Source organism: Hylobates moloch, unplaced genomic scaffold, assembly GCF_009828535.3.
Source record: "Hylobates moloch isolate HMO894 unplaced genomic scaffold, HMol_V3 SCAFFOLD_19, whole genome shotgun sequence".
In the NCBI taxonomy this organism is placed as follows: Eukaryota; Metazoa; Chordata; class Mammalia; order Primates; family Hylobatidae; genus Hylobates; species Hylobates moloch.
The window spans coordinates 6,259,134-6,269,268 of record NW_026652294.1 but is presented as its reverse complement, the minus strand read 5'-3'; the positions used below and the strand labels follow the sequence as shown (position 1 = coordinate 6,269,268).

General features: G+C 54.4%; 1 protein-coding gene across 2 annotated transcripts; it reads left to right on the top strand.

Moving 5' to 3' along the window:
- Nucleotides 1-403: 403 nt before the first annotated feature.
- On the top strand, nucleotides 404-9,821 carry GGT1 (gamma-glutamyltransferase 1). Of its 2 annotated transcripts, XM_058431838.1 has the most exons (7): nucleotides 404-589; nucleotides 724-810; nucleotides 5,998-6,190; nucleotides 6,583-6,740; nucleotides 8,755-8,904; nucleotides 9,435-9,571; nucleotides 9,760-9,821. In XM_058431838.1, exons 1-7 carry the CDS (start codon nucleotides 415-417, stop codon nucleotides 9,763-9,765), a joined length of 906 nt encoding a protein of 301 aa, XP_058287821.1. In that variant the 5' UTR covers nucleotides 404-414; the 3' UTR covers nucleotides 9,766-9,821. The 2 variants fall into 2 exon arrangements, with proteins under 2 accessions (XP_058287821.1, XP_058287820.1); XM_058431837.1 differs by having other exon boundaries at nucleotides 9,435-9,792.
- Nucleotides 9,822-10,135: the final 314 nt, after the last annotated feature.

The following is a 10,135-nucleotide window of genomic DNA, read 5'->3' as shown; positions in this document are numbered from 1 at the left end:
AGAAACTCTGTCTCAAGAAAAAGAAAAAAAAAAAAGAGGCTGAGGCGGGCGGATCATGAGGTCAAGAGATCGAGACCATCCTGGCCAACAAGGTGAAGCCCCGTCTCTACTAAAAAATATGAAAATTAGCTAGGTGTGTGGTGGTGTGCGCCTGTAGTCCCAGCTACTCAGGAGGCTGAGGCAGGAGAATCACTTGAACCTGGGAGGCAGAGCTTGCAGTGAGCCAAGATTGTGCCACTGCACTCCAGCCTGGCAACAGAGTGAGACTCCATCTCAAAAAAAAAAAAGAAGAAAAAAAAAAAAGAAAGAAAGAAAAGAAAAGAAAGAGAAAAAAAACAAACCCAAAACTCGAATGGACTTCTCTTCCATCCTCCTTTGGGCAGGTGGGCAGCAGGGTGTGTATGCGGGGCCAGGATGGAAGCCCGCAGGTTCTCATGCCTTTATGTGCCACATGGCAGGGACGCACTGAGGGACGGTGGCTCTGCGGTGGACGCAGCCATTGCAGCCCTGTTGTGTGTGGGGCTCATGAATGCCCACAGCATGGGCATCGGGGGTGGCCTCTTCCTCACCATCTACAACAGCACCACACGTGAGTGCCTCGGGAGACGAGAGGGAGAGGGGCAGGGGGTGTGGGTTGGGCCGAGGCACAGCTGGGTGGTCCCTGGGCTCAAGCAGTGTAAAGGGTTTGGGTGAGTCTGCCTGCCTACCTGCTTCTTCTTCTAGGAAAAGCTGAGGTCATCAATGCTCGCGAGGTGGCCCCCAGGCTGGCCTTTGCCAGCATGTTCAACAGCTCGGAGCAGTCCCAAGATGGTAAGCAGTCCTGCAGGCTTGGGGCGTGGGTGCAGAGCTGGCTGGGCCACCAGGAAGGGGCCTTGCCCACAGGAGCCTGGCCCTGTCAGGGTTCAGGGGCAGTTCTAGCACCCCCCATCCCTTCCTGGTCCCACAGCACCCTCCCACAATGAGTGGTCAGGACCATCATCACCAGGGTAAAGGGCCGGGAGCTTCTGTTATTTCTGCTAAGGCCTCTGGGGCCACTTTGTGCAGCACATGGAGAGAATAATCATTACTCTAGCAGCCCTTATGGACCAGGGCTCACTGGGGCCCACGCTCTGCTCTGTGCTTTTCACCTACGAGCCCCTCACACCCCTCCCTGCTCCTTTGGGGTAGGGGCTGCTGTGTGGATTCCCATTTTACGGGGGGGGGGGATGCTGAGGCCCAGAGAGGTCATGCAAATCAGCTGATGTCACACAGCTGGGAGGTGGTGAAGCTAAAATTGAACCCAGGCTGTCTATACCCTGCCTTTTCAACAGGCATCCCATTCACTCATTTGTTCATTTGTGGGAATGGCGCTCTAGAGTGTGAGGTGGAGTTTCTCTTTTTTAATCTGGTCTTAAGTGGAGAGGAGGCCCCCAAATTCCCCAGGTACCTGAGGGGAAGCCACTGTCCATCCAGGAAGCCACTGTCCGTCCTCAAAGGAGGCACAATAGATTGTGAGATAAAAGTTGGAGGATGGGAGGGTCTCAACAGCTCACGCCTGTAATCCTAGCACTTTGGGAGGCGAAGTCAGGAGGATCACGTGAGCCCAGGAGTTTGAGACCTGCCTGGGCAACATAGCAAGACTCCGTCTTTACAAAAAATGGAAAAAAAAATTAGCTAGGTGTGGTGGTGTGTGCCTATGGTCCCAGCTACTCGGGAGGCTGAGGTGGAAGGATCACTTGAGCCCAGGAGGTTGAGGCTACAGTGAGCCATGATTGTACCACTGCACTCTAGCTTGGGCAACAAAGCAAGACCCTGTCAAAAAAAAAAAAAGGCTGGGCCTTTTTTTCCCAGGCTCATGCCTGTAATCCCAACACTTTGGGAGGCTGAGGCAGGTGGATCACCTAGGTCAGGAGTTCAAGACCAGCCTAGCCAACATAGTGAAACCCTTTCTCTACTAAAAGTACAATAATTAGCCAGGCATGGTGGCACAGGCCTGTAATCCCAGCTATTCAGGAGGCTAAGGCAGGAGAATCGCTTGAACCCAAGAGGTGGAGATTGCAGTGAGCCGAGATCATGCCACTGCACTCCAGCCTGGACAACAAGAACAAAGCTCCAACTCAAAAAAAAAAAAAAAAAGTTGGAGGAAGGAGGGGCAGGACACACTCACCCTAGCAAGTCTTAGACCTCAGGTGGGGGTCCTGGGTGGTGCCCTTTGGAATCTTCTGCAACATACTCAATCTTTGATTTTTTTTTTTCTTTTTCTTTTTCTTTGTTTTTGAGACGGAGTCTCACTCTGTCTCCCAGGCTGGAGTGTAGTGGCACGATCTCGGCTCACTGCAAGCTCCGCCTCCCGAGTTCACGCCATTCTCCTGCCTCAGCCTCCCGAGTAGCTGGGACTACAGGTGCCCGCCACCACGCCCGGCTAATTTTTTGTATTTTTTAGTAGAGATGGGTTTTCACTATATTGCCCAGGCTGGTCTCGAGCTCCTGACCTCGTGATCCACCTGCCTCGGCCTCCCAAAATGCTGGAATTACAAGCATGAGCCACCGTGGCCAGTGAATCTTTGATTTTTTTTTTTAATACTCATTGAGAAACTCAGCATCTGTAGACATGAAGTTGCTCACGGTAAGCGAATGTGGGAATCATAGGCTTGGCACTTTGTGGACGCTAGGAATCATTTCTTTAACTAGAATGTATTGAGCATCTCTTAAAGAATCAGGTGTTGTTCCTGAAGCTGGGGTGAAAAACAAAGACAGCAGATGAAATCTGTGACATTCCAGGTGGGAGGAGAAACTAGGCAGGTGCAGGTGTGCTATGGGCTGTGGAAAAACAGACCTGGAGGGCCTCAAAATCTGGGACTCTATGGAGGGTGACCTAGTCAGGGAAGGGGACATCTGAGCAAAGACCCAGAGGCAGAGATGGAGTCAGGGGAGCTATCTCCTGGTCTGCTATCCAGGTGTGATGGCAGGGACAGAGCTCCGTGGGAAGCTGGGGAGGCTGCAGCAAGTGACCCGAGGGGAACGGCCCAGGTTATGTGGGATCTCTTAGGTTATGGTGAAGCCTCTGCTTCTTGTCTGAGGGAAGTGGGGGCTCATGGAGTATGTGAGTGGAAGGGGATGGATCTGGCCTATGGACCCCTTGGGTTGCTGTGTAAGGGGCAGGGAGCCTGTGGGGACCTGTCCGGAGGTCACTGCAATAATTCGTGGAGAGGGTGCTGGGAAGTGGCTGACACTGGACAGACACACTGGAAAGTGGAGCCTGCAGATTTGAGGATGGGTTGGGTGTGATGCTTGTGTAGGGCATCCCCGAGGACCCCTGATATTTTGTCTACCTGGAAGGATGGGGTGACCCTAACAGAGACATGCAGGGCTCTCAGGAAGCAGGTCTGAGCAGACACTCAGGAGCTCGGTTTTGGGCATGTTGAAGTTTGAGATGCTTTCTTGAAGCAGGCAGGTAGATACTTGGCTCTGGCGATCAGAGGAGCAGTCCAGGCTACCAGGTAAATTTGGGAGTTGTCAGTGCATAAATGGAGGCTGAAGCTCAGATGTCAGGCTGACCACCAGGAGAGACAGCAAGGACAGAGGGGAGAGTAGGAGCTAGGATGGCAGGCTGGGGAGACTCGGGTGGAGCCAGGTGCTGGGATGCAGGGGCGGCTCTCAGGGAGAGTGATGAGCCCAGTAAAGCTGAGAAGGGGCACTGGGTCTGGCAGTGTGGGGGTTGCCGGAGAGCTTGGCAAGTGTGGTGGCATGAGAGCCTGACTGGCCCGAGGTCAGGAGAAGATTTTTTTTCTGATATTGATGCATGATATTTTCTATATTTATGGGTACATGTGAGTGCTTGTTACATGCATAGAGTGTATAATGATCAAGGCAGGGTATTTGGGGTCTCCGTCACCTTGAATATTTTTCATTTCTGGGTGTTAGTACCATAGTCCTCTCTTTGTTACTTTGAAATATACAAAATACTGTTGCTAAGCATCGTCACCCTGGTCTGCTATCAAACATTAGAACTTCTCCTGTCTTGGCTGGGCACGGTGGCTCACGCCTGTCATCCCAGCACCTTGGAAGGCCGAGGTGGGTGGATCACCTGAGGTCAGGAGTTTGAAACCAGCCTGGCCAATATGGCACAACCCCATCTCTACTAAAAATACAAAACTTAGCCTGGTGTTCTGGCATGTGCCTGTAATCCCAGCTACTCGGGAGGCTGAGGCAGGAGAATCGCTTGAACCTGGGAGGCAGAGGATGTAGTGAACTGAGATCATGCCACTGCACTCCAGTCTGGGAGACAGAGCAAGACTCCATCTCAAAAACAAACAAAAAAGCAAAACAAACAAACAAAAACTTCTGTCTAACTGCAAGGTGGAAGGAATCATGTGCTGGGTGTCAGACCTTTCGGGATGTATGTGCAGCTTCTAGGAATTGAAACCACCAGCTCTTGGAAACTTGTGCCAGGCTTCAGGGTGGAAGAGGCAGTTCTAGAGCCGCCACCGCCAAGACTGGGAGTAGCCAAATGGCCCCATCATCTCTGGCAAGAGCAAGAGAGTACCTGGGGGCAGAGGCCATAGTTGTACCTTTCTGGGCAAAGGGTCAGTGTCTGTAGTGTCCATATGGGCAGTGAGGCTCAGCGGGGAAGCAGGCCCAGGGGTCTGTCAGAACTGGAAGGCAAAACCCCTTTAGGCTAGGTGCACCTGTACCCAGCATGTTGGGAGGCTGAGGTGGGAGGATTGCTTGAGGCCAGAGTTTGAGACCAGCCTTGGCAACATAGCGAGACCCCTGTCTCTACAAAAAAAGTTAAAAAACTTAGGCTGGGCATGGTGGCTCACACCTATAATCCCAGAACTTTGGGAGGCCAAGGAGGGAAGATCATCTGATGTTAGGAGTTCGAGACCAGCCTGACCAACCTGGTGAAACCCCGTTTCTACTAAAAATATAAAAATTAGCAAGGCATGGTGGTGCATGCCTGTAATCCCAGCTACTCGGGAGGCTGAGTCAGGAGAATCGCTTGAACTCGGGAGATGGAGGTTGGAGTGAGCCAAGATCATGCCATTGCACTCCAGCCTGGGCAACAAGAGTGAAATTCCATCCAAAAAAAGAAAAGAAAAGAAAAAAATAGACACTGTGGTGGGATATGTCTGTAGTCGCAGCTACTTCAGAGGCTGAGGTGGGAGGATCGCTTGAGCCTGGGAAGCCAAGGCTGCAGTGAGCCGTGATTGCACCACTGCATCCAGCTGGGACAACAGAGTGAGACCCTGTCTCAAAACAGACAACAAACAAAAACCCGTATAGTTGGATGGAGAAACTGAGGCTGGGAGAGGGGACAGGATGGAGGTTGAGGCTCAGTCTTGCCTCTCTGGGGCAGTAGAAAAGAGGAAGGGAGCCCTTTCTTGGGGCTGGCTGTGTCTTGAGGGTGGCCTGTGCTTGACCTGGGTCAGGCCGGGACCTGCTCTTGCTTTGGCACATTCTGGTGGAGCCCATGAGTTTTACAGGATAAGGCTTTGTGGTCAGCGAGATGGGAGGGGGTCTGGCCTGGCACAGGATTTTAGACATGCAGGCACCTGCACAGACAGACACTTCATCCTGGGACAGCAAAACCCAGCCGCATGCTACTGCTTCCCCTCCTGTGCCCTCCTCAGATATCCCTGGTCCATGTACACTCCTGCCTGCTGAGCCTCTCCTAAAAAAAAAAATTAAACATCCCCTCCTAAAAAAAGAGATTAAAATTAAAAATTAAATAAATAAATAAAATAAAAATCCCCTTCTGCTGGGTGTGGTGGTTCACGCCTGTAATTTCAGCTACTCAGGAGGCTGATGTGGGAGGATTACTTGAGTCCAGGAGTTCGAGACCAGGCTGGGCAAGATGGCAAGACCCCATCTCAAAAAAGAAAAAAAATATATCTTTCCTCCTAAGCCTCATTGCCCCATCTGTAAAGCAAGTCAGGGAATGTGCCTGGGATGCTGCCTGCGAGAGATCCTGATGTCCCCCACTCAGGGTCACTAACTGTGGCTCTCTCTCCCCAGGGGGGCTGTCAGTGGCGGTGCCCGGGGAGATCCGAGGCTATGAGCTGGCACACCAGCGGCATGGGCGGCTGCCCTGGGCTCGCCTCTTCCAGCCCAGCATCCAGCTGGCCCGCCAGGGCTTCCCCGTGGGCAAGGGCTTGGCAGCAGCCCTGGAAAACAAGCGGACCGTCATTGAGCAGCATCCTGTCTTGTGGTATGTCTGTGGGTGCAGCCCCCTGACACAGGCAGTGCAGGCACATCCCAAGGACCTTGCAGGCCGTAGCAGCAGTGGAGCGGCCCTCTCCCTTCAGGACCCTGCGCTGATAATGGGATGAGGAGATACAGACCCTTCCCACCACGTGTGGGGACACATTCTGAGTGTGGGGTCCCACTGGCCACTGTGGCTGGCCGTGTGTCCTGAGTGGCAAGGGACACTAGGAGGCTCCCGGAAGGGACACTAGGAGGATGAGCGCTGAGTGACGGGGCCACCCACCTGTGACAGGCGCTGCCCCTGTTCTGCTCCGTTCTCCTATGTGGATGGGTGTGGGGGGTGGTCTAGCTGAGTCCACCCCACCTGCTGCTTCACGTGAGCCCCCTCTGCCCCAGTGAGGTGTTCTGCCGGGATGGAAAGGTGCTTCGGGAGGGGGAGAGACTGACCCTGCCGCGGCTGGCTGACACCTACGAGACGCTGGCCATCGAGGGTGCCCAGGCCTTCTACAACGGCAGCCTCACGGCCCAGATTGTGAAGGACATCCAGGCGGCCGGTGAGTGGGTAACCTCAGGGGCCTGGGTGAGAAACCCTGCAGTAGAAACCCTGAGCTGTGGCCCAGAGCCCTGGGGTCCTCCTGTCCTGCCTGAGCCTGCAGGAAGTTCCTGGTGGAGGCGGGTCAGTGACTGGCCATGTGGGTCCACAGCTCCTGCTTATGTCAAAACTGAGAGAGGCCCTGCAGTCCAGGAGAGCAAGTCCCTGGTGGGGTAAATGCAGGTGCAGGCAAGAGCCAGGGCTAAGGAAGCACTAGAATACAGCCTGAAGATCCAGGAGGACTTCTTGGAGGAGGTGGCGGCTGGGCTGCAGATAACTTTGTTAGGCAGAGAGAGGAAGGGATTCCTAGCAGAGGAACAGCTGGGCTAAGGCCCAGGTAGAGGGGGCTTTGATTCACCAAGAGGGTTACAAGGGATGAGGGTCGCCTTGAGAGTGGCATGGGGAAGGGATTTTGTGAGGCAGGGGCCTGGAGCTTGGCTGTGGCTTTCTTCAGGTAATTTTTGTCGCTGTTTCATGGAGGAGGATGATTAGCGTGTTGACCTTTACCACTGAGGCTGGAAATTGGCATGCCAATACCCTGTCTGGAGCTGACTCCGGGAGAATTAAGAGCCTCCCTCCCTCCCTCTATCCATTCATCATGAGGAGAAGAGGCCAAGCAGCAGGGACACCGGCAGGAATTCTCCACTTAGAAAAGGCCATCTTAGCTGGGCGCAGTGGCTCACGTCTGTAATCCCAGCACTTTGGGAGGCCGAGGTGGGTGGATCACCTGAGGTCAGGAGTTCAAGACCAGCCTGGCCAACATGGTGAAACCCTGTCTCTACTAAAAATACAAAATTTGCTGGGCATGGTGGGTTGTGCCTGTAATCCCAACTACTTGGGAGGCTGCAGCAGGAGAATCTCTAGAACCCGGGAGGCTGAGGTTGCAGTGAGGTTGCACCACTGCACTCCACAGAGCGAGACTCCTTATCAAAAAAAGAAAGCATAGACCAGGCACGGTGGCTCACACCTGTAATCCCAGCACTTTGGGAGGCCAAGGCATGCAGATCACAAGGTCAGGAGATCAAGACCATCCTGGTTAACACGGTGAAACCCCCTCTCTACTAAAAATACAAAAAAATTAGCCGGGCGTGGTGGTGGGTGCCTGTAGTCCCAGCTACTCGGGAGGCTGAGACAGGAGAATGGTGTGAACCTGGGAGGTAGAGCTTGCAGTGAGCCAAGATCGCACCACTGCACTCCAGCCTGGGTGACAGAGCGAGACTCCATCTAAAAAAAAAAAAAAAAAAGGCCCCCTGAGGCCAAGCTTGGTGTCTCATGCCTGTAATCCCAACACTTTGGGAGGCTGAGGTAGAAGTTGAGGCCAGGAGTCCAAGACAAGCGTGGGCAACATAGCGAGTCTACAAAAAAATATTGAGACTCTACATAAATATATTGGGGGTGGAGGTGGGGAACCAGAAAACACAAAAAATTCAAAGCATACTGAAAAAAAATATAGCAAGACCCTACAAAAAAATTAAAATTTGCTGGGTGTGGTGGTGCCGCCTTTAGTCTCAGCTACTGGGGAGGATCTGCTGGAGGATCACTTGAGCCCGGGAGTTCAAGGCTGTGATTAAGCCACTGCACTCCAGCCTGGTTGACAGAGCAAGATCCTATCTCTAAAGAAAAAAAAAGAAAACCCTCTCTGGCCACAGATGAGAGAGGGCAGACAGGAAGCCGGTAAGCCAAGCAGGCAGAGGGCAGGTGGCCCCAGCCCGGCTGTGAGGTGGTGAGCAGTGTCAGGGAGACAGGAGTCCAGGAGCAGGTGAGAGTTTCCAAGGAGGTGAGGTTGCCTGTGGCCCCCTCCCAGGGCACAGTCCCACCCCTCCAGTAATGCACTCTATCCTCCCTGGTAGGTACAGGCTTTTCCCCACCACCATGGTGCAGCCATGCCTGCCCCTAACACCACTGGTGCAGCTCCATCCTCCACGCGATGGTGCAGCCCCGTCCCAGTGCCCATTCGAGCTGCTGTCCCATTGCAGGGGGCATTGTGACAGCTGAGGATCTGAACAACTACCGTGCTGAGCTGATCGAGCACCCGCTGAACATCAGCCTGGGAGACGCGGTGCTGTACATGCCCAGTGCGCCGCTCAGCGGGCCCGTGCTGGCCCTCATCCTCAACATCCTCAAAGGTGAGTGGTCGCACCACAGCCCTGCGGTGGGGCCTATGACACTGCCTCTCTCTCCCCACACACGCCCCACCCCTGCTGCATCTCTGCTCGCCCCCCATGCCACGTCTTTCCATCACTGAGCTCCGGAGGAAGTGTCCCTGCGTCACAGCTCACCATGTCCTGAAGGAGGCAGTGCAGAGCGACAGGGCTGAAGCAGGCAATGCTGAAGGGTTGGAGGAGGAACAGGAGTCATCAGGAGGGAGAGAGGTGCAGGAGCTCAGGGCTGCAGGGCCTGGTCCAGAGGGCACCCCTGGTCCAGTGGGTGGCCCTGCCACTTGGTCATTGCATGGCCAGAGCTGATGCGTGATGCGAGGTCCAGGCTCGGGAGCCCTCACCTTACTTCACTCTCACCACAGCCTTCTGAAGCAGCTGCTGCTATTGGTTATTAAACGCTCCTTGAAGTGGGCAAAGTGGCTCAGGCTGGTGTTAACCCTCTGAGCCCCTCAGAGCCTCTGGGGCTCAGCAACGTGCACCTGGCTCTGATCAACCAGGGTACAACTTCTCCCGGGCAAGCATGGAGACCCCTGAGCAGAAGGGCCTGACGTACCACCGCATCGTAGAGGCTTTCCGGTTTGCCTACGCCAAGAGGACCCTGCTTGGGGACCCCAAGTTTGTGGATGTGACTGAGGTAAGGGGCAGGGGCTGGCCCACTGTGGGTGTGGGGCCTGCTGTAGAGGCATCAGGTGGGCTCCCCAGGGCGGCTACAGCCTCACATATGCTTTATGAATCCATTCCTGCCACAAACTTTGATTGCGGGCCTACTGTGTGCTCGGATGGACTGGTGGGTGACCCCCAGTCTTGGCTTCTGCCCCACAGAACTGACAGTGTGGGGAATTAGTGGCCACCCTCCTACCTCAGGTCCTTTGCACATGCTGTGGTTCTCGAGTGCTCAGTGCTGAGATGAGGAACGCATGGGGGCATTGCAGCCCTCGGGCATGGTGAGACGGATGGGTGAAAGGGAGAGGGCCAGGTGAACAGAGACCTCGGCCACCCACTCCCTGTCACTCCAAACTAACGCTTCCCAGATGCCACCCTCAGCCTTGCACCGCCTGACCCACTCACTCAGTAGTTGCCTCAGCTCCATGCTGGGTCCCTATGAGACCCTGTCATATCCCTTCCCGCTGAGGATCCTCACATCCCTCCTTACCTACTCGGGTCCTTGGCATTCCTGGGCAGATCTGCAGACCCCCCC

What these genes read in the sequence shown, in the direction of transcription:
- GGT1 (XM_058431837.1), top strand. Translation starts at nt 415, where the DNA reads ATGGAAGCCCGCAGGTTCTCATGCCTTTATGTGCCACATGGCAGGGAC. An exon ending in CATCTACAACAGCACCACAC is followed by an intron (nt 590 to 723) that starts GTGAGTGCCTCG and finishes TTCTTCTTCTAG; the next exon opens with GAAAAGCTGAGGTCATCAAT. An exon ending in CTCGGAGCAGTCCCAAGATG is followed by an intron (nt 811 to 5,997) that starts GTAAGCAGTCCT and finishes CTCTCTCCCCAG; the next exon opens with GGGGGCTGTCAGTGGCGGTG.